Source organism: Spea bombifrons, chromosome 9, assembly GCF_027358695.1.
Source record: "Spea bombifrons isolate aSpeBom1 chromosome 9, aSpeBom1.2.pri, whole genome shotgun sequence".
Taxonomy (NCBI): Eukaryota; Metazoa; Chordata; class Amphibia; order Anura; family Pelobatidae; genus Spea; species Spea bombifrons.
This window is the reverse complement of record NC_071095.1, coordinates 40,748,236-40,764,765: the sequence shown is the minus strand read 5'-3', so window position 1 is coordinate 40,764,765 and position 16,530 is coordinate 40,748,236. Positions and strand designations below refer to the sequence as shown.

The following is a 16,530-nucleotide window of genomic DNA, read 5'->3' as shown; positions in this document are numbered from 1 at the left end:
TAACATTTACAAAGCCTAGAATTTCCATTAGAAGCTAGAAAAGTTCTCTATTGACACAATCAATTAGAGAGAATGGCTGCTTTACATAGTAATAAAATAGGTGTTGCGTGAATGCCCTCTGCTGTGACTACTTAATGTGTTCAGGGAATGCCTATAGGTTCAATATACATTTAGTTCTATTAGACTGGGATTACACAGAACTAGATGGGGGGCGGTAAATCATTGCTTGGTCTATATGGTTGCTTGGTCAGAGCTACAGGGGAGAGAACACACCACGACACTAATTCAAGTCATCCCCACAGGGCTTTGCTTTGTCTTGCAGCGAAATTGTTCATCCATTCACTGAACTATTCATTCAGCGCATTGCTTTTTTGTTATAGATGTGCAAACTGAAAGCTTTAAGCCGTACTCGGAGAGGTAACTATAGCTTGCGCTAGATATTCAGGGTGCCCATGAGGCTCAAATTTATTCCGATTGCATCCAACCCTCCCAGCAGTATCTGGATGGCGTGCAAATATATATTTAGGTGTTAAAGAAGATTTAGGTAAATCCTAGCTTTGAACACAAATTATATTGGTTGAAACTTTTTTGATTGAGCTGCCATTCGTCATGCTGGGTTATCCAGAAAATCTAGACTGGGTCTGGCCTCCAGTTTGACATCCATGTATATATCGTTTTTATTGTCCCTTTTAAGTCTACTTGGTAAAGTCCAATCAGGTCACAACCTTCTGGCTGTATGTATATCATACTAACATTATAAGTTACAGTACAGGGTGTTTACCTTCCCAACACTTTCTCAGCCTTTTATTTGAATAGTTTAGCAATAATACAAAGCGAAACATATAAACTATATGGTGAATGCCCCGATATGATAGTTATTAGTATCTCACTAGAGTTCTTAGGACAACCTGGTCCTTAGTTGAGGTCCTTAAACCTCTCAGTTGATGGAGAGGTTATGAAGACAATCATGTACATGTACCATGTCCTATGACATGTATGATTTGTTATGTAAACTAGTGTTGATATAGGTGGTATCCCTGTTTGCCGTCTACTGATAACATCCCCCTCTGACACTTGTGCACACTGTACACAGAGAGATCAGCTCCTCCACAAAGTCTTCTGATACAAAGTCCTGATCAGGAATCAGCTCAGATAATGACTGCCTCTGTTTTTTCTCTGCAGTGATGACCATTTGTTTGCAAATTAACTCAACTCCCTTTGAAGAGCTCAAATAATTCTTGGGGTAAACCAATGGAACCCACTCTGAAGGGTTCTCAAACATTAAGAAATCAATAAGAACTGGATCTAGCAAGGAGGGCAAGCCAAAGACTTATAAGAGAAAAAGGACATGATAAATTATTTTGATCAGGGAGCCGGCAGCTTGTGTTTCACCAGCTGTTGTTGACAGATGTTTATTAACATTTAGTCCAACAGCTGGGCAGCTACAGGTTTCGTTATACTGGCTAAAGACAATGGCAGTTTCATCAAAAGCTACTGGGCTATGAGCTTTGGAGCCCGTAGTGCGTGTAATAACATCACAAACGTTTTCCCTTTTCCCATATTTTAGAACAATTCCCCAAAAAGGAACGTTTCTATCTAGGCTGGGATTCAGATGGTCATTGTCATATTTCTCCCATAAATTCCCATCATCTCACAACTTGAATTTTTTTCCACGTCTTTACTTGCAGCCGTGCTCAGTCTATCACTACCATACCATCCATATGTCTCTACTGATACTTAACTAATACACTTTAACTTCCTGACAAGGGTGGCCATATTAAAAAACAAACAAAAAAAACGCAGTGTTACTTAACTATGTTACACACACATCCTCTAACTTAATATTTCCTCTATGCTTTCATTCTCTCACTTCTCTCAACTTCTCTTCTCATTCTTCCAAGTAAACTTTCTCTAATTGTCTCCTTCACTCTTCTTCTGTCTTCCTCTCATTTCCTCAAACTGGCCCCTTCCACAATCTCTTTCACTTGCTTCCTCTCTCCTTAATGCATCCTCAATATTCTCTGCTCTTGTTTCCGCTAACATTTTCCCTGACTCTTTCACTATTATGCACAAAGTTTCTCATCCTTTTCCTGTCTCTTTCACACCCCCTCAGTCTCCTTTCCTATATATATTCATGTCCATTCTTTATCCCTCACACATCTTTACTCAAATATAATCCCATTCTTTATCCCTCACACATCTTCACTTTAAATATAATCATCCTCTACTCTTCATGTCTCATTCATACTTATTGCTCAGCACTTTCTCACACCCAACCTCCTTTCTCTGTCCCCCCAACACTTCTCTCCTTGACACTTTCATTCCCACTCCATAGCACTTCTTTATTGCATTTCATCTCTCCCACTTCTATCACATTCTCTCTCTCTCATTCTCTCGCTAGTCTTTCCCTGCAGGTATACCTTTTCACTGTGTGTCACCTCATTTTCTTAGTTCACCAGATGTACAGAAGCAATACGTAATCAGATAAGAACCTCATGCATATTCTAACTGAGGTTAGTCTTGCTTTCGGCATGATATGCCCAGACCTGAATCATTTTGAATGAGATTAACAAAACAGTTTATATGCAAAATGTGCTTACATGGGTGACTTGGCCAAACATTTTGGAAATGTAGTTGAATTGTGTAAGGCATTTAGAAGAAGACTTGTGTGTCTTTTAGGGCCGTAGAACACCGTGATACACTCTTACCTGGCAAGCATTCAGAGGGCCTAGAAAAGACATCTGAGCAGGAGAGACGGACGGAGGGATTAGCGTCACAAACAAATTTTAGGTCATACTGAGATGATTTAGGGTTAGAGACCAAAAGGACATGTAATTATTACTTTTCAAATAACCTTTGAGCCGTAGACCACTAATCATCTTTTTGAAAAACAAGTCAGCAGTTCCCTGGCTGTGAATGTTGGGAGTTGTTGTCGTGTGTGTGTCTCTCTGTGACATTATACAGAAGATGCGATGTCAAGTACGATGTCCAAATTGGCAGAATTTTACAAATACAAAAAATCATATTTCGAAATAACAATTTTCTTTCCATCGCAGGCTATTTCCTTGGATTACGTTTTAAAACGTCTCATGTTACCCCGGCTTTAGTTTGTTGGCCAAAAAAAAGAAAGAAACAAAGAACACAAAATTTCTTTTTTTTTGTAAAGAAATGCTGTAAATTCTTCCAAAGAGTCTGAATTAATCCCAGAACTGTAAAAGCTTAAAAAAATAATTACTGATTTTCAGAGAACATGAGAAATAGCAGGATTTGATTATAGAATTTTAAAAAATAATGGAAATAATTATAAAATAAAAATTATTATAATACATTATTGTTATAATTATAACTAAATATATTCTAGTTACCACTGGCCACAACCAAGGCCAGATTCATCATGGCGAGTTTAACAATGATTGAAGTAAGTGTTTTCACCCTCCAACCTTTCACCTCTTAGTAGATACTGTATACCTACAACCGAAGCATTGATGTCATAGTTCAGATTTGTTTCGAAATGTTATTGTAAATAAAAGGACACCTTCGCGTTACTAATCTCTCATCCCAATTTAATATTAACGTTTAGGTAGCACTAATCTGCAGACTGCAGAAGAACTTACAATCATGGCCATGTTACCAAAGAGAAATCATAGTTGGCATTGAGTCCATAAACGCTGATGGAAAAATATATCAAAAATAGATTAAAAAGATTTGGACACCATTGATGTAACATGGCTGGGCGCTGACCCCCTACCAATTATCTACGCGACCACCGCCTGACTGCCGGGGTATGATGTCATATCCCAGCTGATCAGGGCGATCCCAGGTATGTAACAGAAGGGCTATGGCCCCCTTGAACTGCCTCCTTAGTCAACCTATTAGAGAATTTGGGGCAACTTATGATTATTTCAGGCAATTTAAAGCTATATTATGTTTTACCCAATTTCCAGAGGTCCTCACAGCTCCCCAAAAAGTTGAGTGGATTCCTGAAAGAATTAAAATCCTTGGCTAGAGGAGCATCCTAAACTTCATAGGGATGACTCACTGAAAACTCCCCAAACTTCCTGGCTAGAAGATGCTAGTAAAGAATTTTTAATAAATTATATGAAAGTCCTGTTTGAAGATCAAATAACTCCAAAGAAATTACGAGCCCAAAACGCAGCCTTGGAAACTGATATGACATTTGTCAATTTTATCTTCGCTTTCAATATTCATACTGAATTAATTTTTTTTACTGATATATACTGAGCTATTGTTCTTCTTTCTCTGAAGTCATCAAAGGAACTTTATTGCATACGTTGAATGCATTTAATACGGCTTTATCTTACAGGCCGCTGAAAAATATAAGTACTGTCTCATGAATAGCAAGGAAAAGTTCAAACCAAGGGCAAGACGCACATACATTATAGGCAGCGCCAAGGCTGGATACTAACGCTGGGTCCAACGGCACCAGAACCTACCTTTTAACATGAATGAGACAATCTTGGCTGTCTCTAGCCTATAAGCTAGTTAGAAATGGGCTTTAAATGAATGCAGGATCTCAAAGCCATTAAAACTAATTTCCCATAACCTCTGTCTCACCGTCTCGCCCACATCCTCCTAATGCACCCGTCTCATTCTCTCTTACCCTCACTCTGTTTGATCGCTTGCACATGCATGAGTGGAAGCCAGAATGCGGGCCCTTGAGAAACATTTTTAACGGTAATGTTATACGTTGTAATGTGTAATGGCCAGAAACTGGCCTAACACACCTATCCTGGGAATGGTTTTGTTTATCCACTCTCCAGTGTACATAGTGAGAGTCTCACCTGAATGATGACAAGGTAATGGTCAGGAGAAGAGGATAGACCTCTCAAACATATATATTACACTACTTTTTCAGGGTCTGTTTGCCTATTGATTGGCTGAGGCAGCAGAGTGTGAAATGTGGGACAACGCAATGTTATACTGCATGATCAACATTAACAGCAGAACGAAAGGAGAGGTGATGGCACGTTGGAGATGGCTAAAGTAGATTGTGCGAGGGACAAATTGCACTGGGGAGTAGGGAGTGGACAGAGATAGACATTCAGCCTTACAGGGTGATGGCAAAATGAGAAATAGTTGTAGGCAATGGAGAAATCTGGTGTAAAAGTGAGGGAAAGGGAGAAAGGAGGGGATACTGATCAAGAAACTGCATGAGGGGGTAGATCTGAAATTCTTCGGGGCAATGGGACATTAATGCATGTGGTCTGGAAGCCATGCTGGCAAGGGATGAAGATGAAGGACATCGGTGTCACTCCCTAATATCCAGCTAGAGACTCACATGCTCCTCAGAGTTTATTAGACCTCAAAGGACTTTAAAGATGTAAGTCAATTTTATACAACGAGCTTAAAAAAAGGAAAAAGGAAAAAAAAAAAGGAAAGCATGCCAAGGGAGTCATGGTAAATTGACTTAAACAAACAAGCAACCAGGTCATACCACCAAGTGTCCTGATTTAAGCATGGTAGTCCCACATACCTTTCTCTAAAAGCTATACATCATATTTCCACACCAAAACCCAATGTATTGTACTGTATTTGCTCTTTAAATTAACATACAATGGTGTCCCGTATTTTAAGGTAACATTCATCTTTACAAGTTGTGTGACGAGCGATATATATTGTTATTGTTAACATTTTGATGTAAGACACTGATGATGTCATATATGTGAAACAGAATGAGGGGTAATTTAAAGGCCCTGGTAAACCATAGGGTTTTTTTATTTTCATAAATATAAATCCATGGATCAAAGCATCTCTGTTGACATTTTTCTGCTTTCACCATAATTATATCTATTGCTTGTAAGTCTGTGTCTAGCATAGATTACCTAATTAATCGTGTTTTAGCCGCTTTTATTCTTTGGCATTTGAGTAGGTTTCTTATAGTATTAGTATGCTTACTTCGTAAGGGTGTATTTATTGAAGTCTTGTGCTTATAAGTTGACTTAGTCATATATAAAAAGTGAAAATAGTACAAAATTTAAAAATGTGATGTTATCACGGGTTATTACTCGGTTGCTATGGTAATAGCATCACTTTTAAAATTATACACTAGAATCACTACCATTGTTTCTTATCCTTGCTATCTCACTGAGCATCTTAGTTAAACTGGAGTCTGGACAGCTCGCCCTTTGTGACCTCTGAAAAAAAAGACATGTCTGCTTTTAAGTGCCTGAAGGGTTAATCACAAAGTTAGAGTGAAGGTATAGATTAAATGCTCATATTGTATAGTTAAAAACAATCAGGTCATTGTACTGAAACATCAAAGGCAGACGGCTTGGTAACTGTTTTACTTTAATCAGTGATAGTGTTATTAACAGTAAACTACAATTAGTTCTGAAAATACCTACCCCGTAGCTAATACCTGGTTTAAACCTGCCTGGGGGGCACAACCAAAAATCCACTGCAGCACCTCATCCAGTAACGTTACAATACCCCCAAATTATCTCACCATAAATACCTCTTAATATCTGGGTCGTATGTCTGCGTGGTTCTCAATAGCATTGTTTGCTTGACTATGGGGCTCTACAGAGGTTGTCTATGACCTATTGATAACTGTAACCAAGTAAAGTATTTAGAAGAATATATATATATATATAGATGAGATGTAAGAAAGAGGGAGTTGGCTCCAGTGTAGACACTTAGGCGGTATGTTATAAAGATAATGAAAAATATGCAATTATTAAGTACTGAACCCAACCACAAAGCGAGAAAGCACTTAAGAACATAGAAGAACGTCAGGAGCCAACTGAAGGACAAGTAACAGTGTAACGGCTTTTGGTCAAGTATTCATTGCAGGGAATCAGTTTGACTGTTGACTGGCTCCTGTAATAGTTGGCATGAAATAAGCAAGACATATCAAACTTGAGAACTTGGGAGGCTCCGATCATGCATGTAAAGAAGACTCAACCACCTCTCTAACACGCAATTATAAAAGCTGGATTCCCAACAAAAGACTAACTCAACTCCTGCACTGATTTTAATATGAAGGAGCATCAGAGTGACACAATGCTCTATCTGAACCTTGTTGTATTTATGATTTTTTTTGGATAATGCTGATGTCCTCAGGGTTCTTGGTAGAACATCAGGGCCTAGAGAAGAACAGTCTTGGCGTAAGAAGGCAATCTGACCTTTTGACCTGCTTTATTTGAAAACGTGCAAATATCAGGTCACGGTGGGAAGGATGACATGTCTTGTGAACTTAGGGTTTCCGGGAGGTCAGGACAACAGACCAGCTCTTCCAATAAAACTCAAAGCAACACACTAATCTGTTAATAACAAGAGGACACAAAACACATGGAACAGGACACACAGCAGAAGTGACAGTATAGATAGGTGATAGGTGATGGGTGATAGAGTGGGGGTGTGATAGACCTTAGAGAAAGAATGTGGTAGAAACTAGATGACTACACCTGGGAACCTTCTAGATGAGTTGATCCTGAGACTTTTGAAATATGAATACTTTAATAGCCCATCATGAAAATTTGGTGTAGTTACTCAAAAAAATGTGTTAACCTAATGGCTAATATCATTCCTCAAGGAAAACTTGACTTGTCCTTGTTTAAAGTAGATACTTCATCAAGTCACCTGCATTCAAGCAGGGATATCATCCATCACATACTGTAGCAAAAGCTTGGGAGTCTTGAGAATCTGCCCCTTCGCCCTGAGACTCAGGGTCAAACCCTGAGAGTCCCTGGTGCAGTCCAGGTCAGAACGACCCTTTCTAAACTATTTTAATTCATAAAAAGAGACAGGAACAAGGGATCGCTCCGGGCCTCCTAGAGCCACGAGACCCATAGCCACTGTGACCCCTGTAGTTACACCACTGAACCTTTATGAACCTTAAACAATCAATCACCCTTAGTGCACTCATAACATATTATCCTACTCTTACATAAGTGAGGGATAACTTTAATTTCATTCTTTACAAATTGCCACCTTCTGTTATATGAAATCTGATCGTATGGATAGCAAATATCATCTGGTTATTTTCTGGCTAATATCCTGGTACCTTCATTGGCTAACTGGCGTATAATGGACTGCAAGCTTTCAGGACTAGGTCTTCTTCTTCAGGTATATACGCCTAAATGAAGAGACCTGAAGAAGCCTGAAGAAGAGACCTAGATAGTCTTGAAAGCTTGCAATCCATTATAGGTCAGTTAAGCCAAAAAAGGTATCATATTATTCACCAATTTGCTTTCTCTCTTTCTATGGCTAACACAGTACAGCTCTATACCTTTCTAGGCTACTATACTATAAGTGCAAACACACTGTGGTGAAACAGCACCACCTAGTGGCCCAGTCCTGTACTCACATTGCAAGGGGTTGAAAACCCATTTTAATGGTATTAGTCAATGTGATTAAAAATATGACACAAATTCACTATTTACTCCTCTAAATCAGCATTTTCACTATAACAGTATTCAATAAAAGTACCAACAAACAAGAAATAACAAGTACTGCATACATCTATCAGATCATAGTGGATAATAAAAGTTAAACATCAAAGTGTTGCTGTATTTGTAAAAAAGCATCTAGTGTCACTGTGAACCAACCCGTTGCGTCCAAAGCCGATACACACAAACACGCTCCACATGAAATACACTTAATGGCATAATACATTAAGCATGAATAAATGAATGAATGAACAAATACTTAAAAAAAAAGAAAAAGCAAAACAGTGCAATCATGTGCCATTTGTATCAATGTAATTTCCATTAGAAGCAACTGTTCATTCTCTTCTCTAAATTTGCTCCTGCGTTCTGAACCAAAGTGTTGGTAACACGGACCTCTCGGGAGCTCTACTTATAGTCATCCACAGAAGGAGCATTTGGAGGCACTTGGCCCCTCCAATTCAGTGATAATGCCCCCTATTCTATAGTGCTAACACCCACCCAGAGATGTTCCTTTGGATGCCCATGGGTCTACTGCATTTTGATGGGCCGTTATGGCCGTGTTACATCAACCTCAAACCAGGTACAGGTCCCTCAGGTGCTCACTCTGCCAACCAGTCTGCAAAAGAAACCAAGTTATTGACCCAAAACAACAGAACATCTGGACTGGGTTGTGCATCGCATTACAGTTTGGTTATGACTCCGGTGGAACTATATTTATACACTCAACTGACTTCAACTATAAATGTCCCCATCTAGAAAGGTGTCAAAATTGTCAAAATGGTGGCATATTTTAACAAATTTTTACTCAGGCAACCCCCTTTTCAGGACTCTTGAAAAAGGGGTAAATTGTGCATACTGTCCCCGAGATTTTATGATAAGCAATGAATGGATATAGGCAACTCCAACAATGTTTCTTTTAAAGGCTGTAATCTCATGGCCAGTTCTACCGCTACTCAGTTGCAAAAAAACAAGCCATAGTTAAGAATAATAAATACATCATACACCTATCAACTATCAACAGATTTATAACAGCTACAACCCCAGAAGGCACATCAAGTCTGATCAGTCCAGAACTAAAGCGCAAGACAAACCTGATGTACATTTCAGCATCATCAGTGGTGAGCTATTGGTATCCCTCTAGGCAGAAGTGAGCAAATTTGTTGATGCTGTTTTAATTTACACTATAGGGACAAAAGTATTGCAACAACTGACCATTAGACCAACAGCGACTTTGATGACATTGCATACTAAATACATAGACAGAAATATGTAGTTGGTCCCCCTTTGCAGCTATAACAGCTTCCACTCTTCTGGGAAGACTTTCCACAAGATTTTGGATTTTGGAATTTTAGACCATTGAGCCTGTGGAGCATTTGTGAGGTCAGGCACTGATGTTGGACAAGAAGACCTGGCTCAAAATCCTCATTCCAGTTCATCCCAAAGGTCTTCGATGGGGTTGAGGTCAGGGCTCTGTGCGGCCAGTCGAGTTCTTCCACGCAAGACTCATCCAACCAGGTCTTTATGTACATTGCTTTGTGTACTGGGGGGCAGTCATGCTGGACGTGAAAAGGGTCTTCTCCTAACTATTCCCGCAAAGTTGGAAGCATAACATTGTCGAAGACGTCTTGGTAGGAGCTGAAGGGGACATTCCAAGACATTTTGGATAATGCTATGTCGTACACTGTGCCACCTAGTGGCTCAGGCAGGTAGCACATGCAGACTGCTCAGAACTGCAGACAAAAGGGCTTTGGTTAATTGTCCCTGAATCCCCCCTATGTGTTTGCGGCACACTAGGTGAAGGAAAAAATTGTAAATTACCCTTGACATTGAGTGATGTGATGGAAATAAAGATACCTGCACCATTTATCATGAGATAATTCTAGACAGAAGGATACATTTCATAAGCAGCCCCCCCAATAATTCATTTATCTTCCTTGTCCATTTCAGTGAACTCACATACATTATTTAATTTACCAGGCTCTGTGGAGCTGAGACGTAATAAGATCACAACAATCTTTTATGTTTTGAAATCACTAGAAATAAAATAAACAATATTTCTAATACCGCATGGCAGGTTCTCTCATCAAACAGGTGGCACGCAAAAAAAAAGGAATGAGTCTCATTCGTCCTTCATTAGCTTCATTCGTTTATCACAAAAACTAATTCAATAGAGTCAGTGCTGTGTGAGGCTCGTTATATTAAATCATGTTGATTCCTTTTATGAGCCTGATGGATGATACACTGTAGCGATGCTGTTCTCACACTGATGGTTCACGGCTTCCCTGGTGATCACAATGAGACACAAACAGCTTTTGGAACGATCGGGAAAGGAATGTGTTTCCATCGGCCAAGAAGGGCAGATTTAATGCGAGAGAATGAGCAGTCAACTTGTACCAACATTGGGCTGTCAAGGCCTTTGGCATCCGTCCACACATCAGCTGCGTTATTTTTTTTGCCTTATTTTGGATTTCAAGAGGTTTAGCAAAGAAAGGATGTCAAGTGGGTCTGAGACATATGATGACACTATATAAATCAATAAATAATAATTTTAACTGAAGACTAAATGAAAGATTAAGTTATAGATGTTGTTTTAAAATTATATTTTCATATATAAAAATTGCAGAGAAAATATATTTGAAATGTATCTGTTGGCCTTGTCACATTAACCCTGTAAGGCACCCATTCTAGTGCATAATTTGCAATATGGAAATATACTATCCATTTGCATGTCTTCTTCTTTTGGATCTGCTTTGAATGTGGCAAGAATCTCTGTTTAATGCATATTTCGATTAGTAAGGTGTTATAGGAATCTCTCTACAGGGCCATTAAAGCTATTTTCGGAGAAGAAGTTCAGGTGTTGGTCCTTCATTATGTAAAGTGAAGTCAATGAGAAGAAGCCTCCTGCCACATCACTCTTTAGTGAATAAATCCACAAATAACTGGTCTAAGGCTTCAGTTTCCAATTCCATTAGGTGATGCATCACAGGTCACTCGTTATAAGGTAATTTAAATCTTTGGCAATGGACAGACAGCTGAAGGTACCTGCAAAGGGCTAAGCATGATCACAGCCCATTAACCAGACACAGGATCTCACTCTACACACCCTTCTGAAAAGGTAAAAGCGAGGCCGCTCACACGTTTTGTAAAAAGCCAGAGAGAAAAACGCTTATTATTAGTAAACTCAGTTTCAGATCTGATGCTGAAACATTTCAGTGTACATTTCTCAATTAACCCATTAAATTCACTGAGCTTTTCAGTACAATCCCTCCTACTGTCTATGAAGCCGGCTGCCTGTGTGCTGGATTTTGAAACCTGTTAGCGACGGGTGAGGCTGAAACACCGAAACTTAATAATTATAAGGGGTCGTCCCGATACTTTTGGCAATATAGTGTAAAGAACTGTTCTTTTGCACTCTACACTAAATTAACCCTTTTAAGAGACCTCCAGAAAATCATTACTAGACTCCCGTGTATGAATGGTGCGCACTGCACAATGAATGTCTTATTGATTTTCTGGCTTCTGCCTGCTCCGAGCACTCTCTTAAATAATCAAATCTTTCTCAATTTAATCAGCTTCTCCTACTGCAGTCAGTCCTACGTTTGACGAGTTTGTTTCATCTCACTTTCTAACGGTCTAATCATTCTAGATTAATTCCATAATACTCCCTACTCCTGGTCTTTCTCCGACTTCATTTGTTTGTAACATTATTTTCCCCTATTGCTGTATTGATTTGGCGTTTCTTCTTGCTTTCCAGCCAGATCAGGAGTTACACGATATTTTAAGGGATTTTCAAGTTTATTAAAGAGGAAACACTATAAGAGCTGCGACCACATGCCGTATTTTACACACTCCCTTTATTATAGGCAAATACTTTTTTTGTTGATTTGCTCTCCACTGAAACAGCTGAAAGGGAATGTTCATAATCCCTATTTATCTCGATGAACGGATGTTTCCGGGATACCGGTTTCAGGAAAACTCACAGTGTTATTATTGGAACAGATTAACTAAGCCTGTTTGGGATACTTATTGTAATTATACACTTCCATGATTATAAAGTAAAGACCATGAAAACTCTTGTATTTTGGTTTATAAGCTGTTTTTTTTTCACTAAAGATGATGTTGGCTGAAGAAGTTGACAAATTAATTTGGGGGGCGGCTAATTGTTTTGAACCCAACCCAGTGGGGGATCTGCAATGTCATAGTCACTGATCCCTGCATATTAGCAGAGATCTGGATTTTTTACGAGCATGTCAGTTCTCACAACTGCTGTTGCTTAAACTTTCAATGTAGCGGCATTGGTTGTCATGGTAGCCAGCACTTTTATTTTTAGTTTTTTTCTTATGTTAGAGTTGAGAATTGGAGAATTACTGATCTGCAGCATTTTGTGTGCTGCTGAGGAAGCCTTGGAGTAACCGTGAAGCCTTTCATACTTGATGGATGTCTTGCATGTACAGAAAGAATGGACTTCATCTCCATGTTAGGGTAAAGTGACCTCTTGCATGTACTGAAAGAGTAGACTTCATCTCCATGTTAGTGTAAAGTGACCTCTTGCATGTACTGAAAGAGTAGACTTCATCTCCATGTTAGGGTAAAGTGACCTCTTGCATGTACAGAAAGACTAGACTTCATCTCCATGTTAGGGTAAAGTGACCTCTTGCATGTACTGAAAGACTAGACTTCGTCTCCATGTTAGGGTAAAGTGACCTCTTGCATGTACAGAAAGGCTAGACTTCATCTCCATGTTAGGGTAAAGTGACCTCTTGCATGTACAGAAAGGCTAGACTTCATCTCCATGTTAGGGTAAAGTGACCTCTTGCATGTACTGAAAGACTAGACTTCATCTCCATGTTAGGGTAAAGTGACCTCTTGCATGTACAGAAAGACTAGACTTCATCTCCATGTTAGGGTAAAGTGACCTCTTGCATGTACTGAAAGACTAGACTTCATCTCCATGTTAGGGTAAAGTGACCTCTTGCATGTACCGAAAGAATAGACTTTATCTCCATGTTAGCATCATCTTTAGTGAGGTCTTCTGTATGGTCACCCTGTTATTGATTTCCAGTAAAATGATTCTGCTGAAGCATTATAATGGTGTCAATTTCATAGACACAAAGTATAATGCACAATCCATATTGTATCATATCAGACCAGAAACAAAACAGCATTCTGCCAAAGAAACTAGCTGTTGTATTAAGCAGACATTTCAATAAATGACCCATAGATCCACAAGTCATGCCCACTGGTGTTTTGTACAGACACGTTGCCTGCCTCGGATCGTTTACTCTAGCCATCATATGCACTCTAATATATAACCTATAACCTCTAACGTTGCATCAGAATCTCTTTCACAACCCCCCAGCAGCCCCCTGCATCGCGGAAGACTTTAAGGCGGTTTAAGGGGACCCATCATGCGCATGCTCAGAAAGTACTCCTATCGGGAGAGTATGTGGCGATGACATCCAGCGGCTCACTGGGCATTTGCCGGGTGTGCCAGATGGCCAGTCGGGGCTTGCATATCCTAGATTATGTCTGCCTATGTTGGATCTCTATAGATTTATACAACTTGTATTGGGTCCATTTCCCCGCTAAACACATGGCAAAAAAAGGATTAATTGCACTCGTGTGAAACCTTTAAATAGACAGAGCATTTATCTCTTTATTCTCTTTCTCTAATGTAAGGCTCAGAACTTTGCTTCCTGCACAATACCAGGAGGCATCTCATTATTTCCAGTCCAGTGATATTTCCGGGACGTAACTGGACGGCGAGTGTTACTGACAATGTTTTTCAAACCGTGTATTTATAATCGGTTGTGGCATTTTGAATTTGTTTTCTTTGCTTCTCTCTGTTTTATCTTTTTAGATTTGCTGAGTGGTTAGTAATAAAGTATCAGGAGTCTTATGTTTTAGTTAGTAAAAGGAGAGTTATTTTACTATTAAAGGTGCTGTTCCACTTACTCTGCTCAATGTAACTCTGTTATAAGTAAATCCAGCAATAAAAACATTATTCTTAGAATTATTTAATGTCCAAACCTCTCCCAGAAAGTAAAATTTTGCCTGATTCATTGTTCTTTTCTGGGAAACATTAGTTAATCATGTGACACAAAAGCGAGTACTAATAGGATGTTCCCCTGGAAAGTGAAACATGTTTTTATGGGATGAATCTTTCAGAGGAAGAATAAAATCAATGATCTGCTAAGGTTTATTTGCATAAAACGGTACAATGCGTAAGTAATGCCTAAGTAATGCGTAAGTGGAACTGCATCTTTGATGCTTATAAGTATCTGGGTTGAAAACCCACTTCTGTGTTTTGGGGTTGTTGTTTTTTGCCTTGATCAATATCTGCTGTTTGTATACAGTTAGTATATCCCTGGCTCCAGATCAATACAAATCACCCAGGGAATATTCTCCCCCATTATCTCGTCTTGTATAATAATTCTAATGATTCTAATCTAATTTATTTGACATAAATGCTAGCCAGGGTTAGTTATTATTGATATGCTTTATAACTGTAAGCCCATCTGAGCAAAGTCAAATTGTTATGTTTTATATTACTTGTTATGTCCTGTCTACTCTTTGTACAGCGCTACGGAATATGATGGCGCTATATAAAACAATATAATAATAATAAATAAAGTAGCAATATATTCTTTGGTGTTATATATGTGCCTATTGGAAATGGGGAGTGCATAAATATAGGCTTAAAGCTAAAATTAGAATTTATGATCTAATAAATTAGATGGTTGAAAAATAAAACTAACCAAATGAAGAATAACTCTTAGAGGTGTTGAATGACCCCACTCTTGCCAGAAAGAATTCATTTTTAATTTTCCAGGGAATGCTTAATTATCATGTGACACAAAGCCGAGCCCTGATAAGCTGTTGCTATAGAAACCTAGACGTGTTTGTTTTGTTTCTGTGTGATTACAGCTTTGGAAAAAAAATACTAAAATACCAGATCCGTTAAGGTTTACTTGCATAACACTGTGCAGCGCTGCGGAACATGATGGCGCTATATAAATCAATGTAAAATAATTATAACGACACAGAACGCAATTAATGTTTTGTAAAAGTGGAATCTCTCAAAGCTCGGAGAAAGTCTGATGGAGTAAACCCCGTACACATCGTTGATCGATGTCGTCAGTAAGTAGCGATGCCGTTCCAGCTGGCAAGACCACAACGCAAAGATTGTTTACCTTGTGCTCTGATTCCAAGTCTGGGAAACAAATATAATCTACGCCATCAATCCCAGAGTGAGTAAGCGTGGGTTAACGTGTTCAGAATGCGCCGCATACTGGGACTTGTGGTCTGCATCATTTGGCTGGGACTTGTGGTCTGCATCATTTGGCTGAGCTATGGGCTCTTACAATATTAATGGCGGAGCAGATGTAAGGGAGAGGAGCAGCTGTCAGACACAGAACGTGTCCATGAGCCTTATGGTCAGTCTCAAAAACAGCCTTTATTAATATTACATTTGTGTGTTTAGTGTTGAGGAAGAGGAAAACTCCGAGGGGAGGGAATGAATCAAATATATCCACCAATAGCGATGGCTCCTGGCACTGGGATCCATCCTTATCTTTTCATTCCTCCCATAAACCCCAAGCACAGCTGTCTCTCAGAGACAGCCTCAGAGAGCTGCAGAAGTTTCAGCATTCTTTACGGCGTACAGCTAAACTTTGTTTCTGGGATCCTCTGTGTGTGTGTGGGGGGTCTTTTATTTCACTTTTGGGACCGAATCCAATAGGCTCTGTTTGTTGATGATGTCAGACAGCGAAGGTCTAGCTGTGGGTGAGTACGTTTTTATTTTTATCTCAGAATGTTGCTCGGCGGGACCGTCTCCCATTTCAGAGTTATGTATAAGAGGCCTGTGGTCTGTTCGGCGACTCCAACAAACGGCTTTCTCTTTAGAATCCTGTACCACTAATCTCTGTCACTTATACATGGCTCGGGGCCACGATCTGAACCCGAGGCTAGTGACATGACTCTCAGACAGCCTTATGGAGCTCCGTGCCACGAGGGCTGCACACAGACCCCTAACTCTCTATATCGTTACATGAATCAAATCAATGTAACCAGTTTCACATACATTTTATTGAGCTGCCTGTACTCAAGCTGGGATATC

At 39.4% G+C, this 16,530-nt stretch overlaps 1 protein-coding gene across 1 annotated transcript in view; it reads left to right on the top strand.

Moving 5' to 3' along the window:
* Nucleotides 1-16,019: 16,019 nt before the first annotated feature.
* EML1 (EMAP like 1) overlaps nucleotides 16,020-16,530 on the top strand; it is a 49,839-nt gene continuing 49,328 nt past the window's right edge. The window contains exon 1 of the mRNA XM_053474529.1: nucleotides 16,020-16,196. Coding sequence (XP_053330504.1) covers nucleotides 16,166-16,196 — 31 coding nt within the window. The 5' untranslated portion in view covers nucleotides 16,020-16,165. The remainder of the gene's footprint in view (nucleotides 16,197-16,530) is intronic.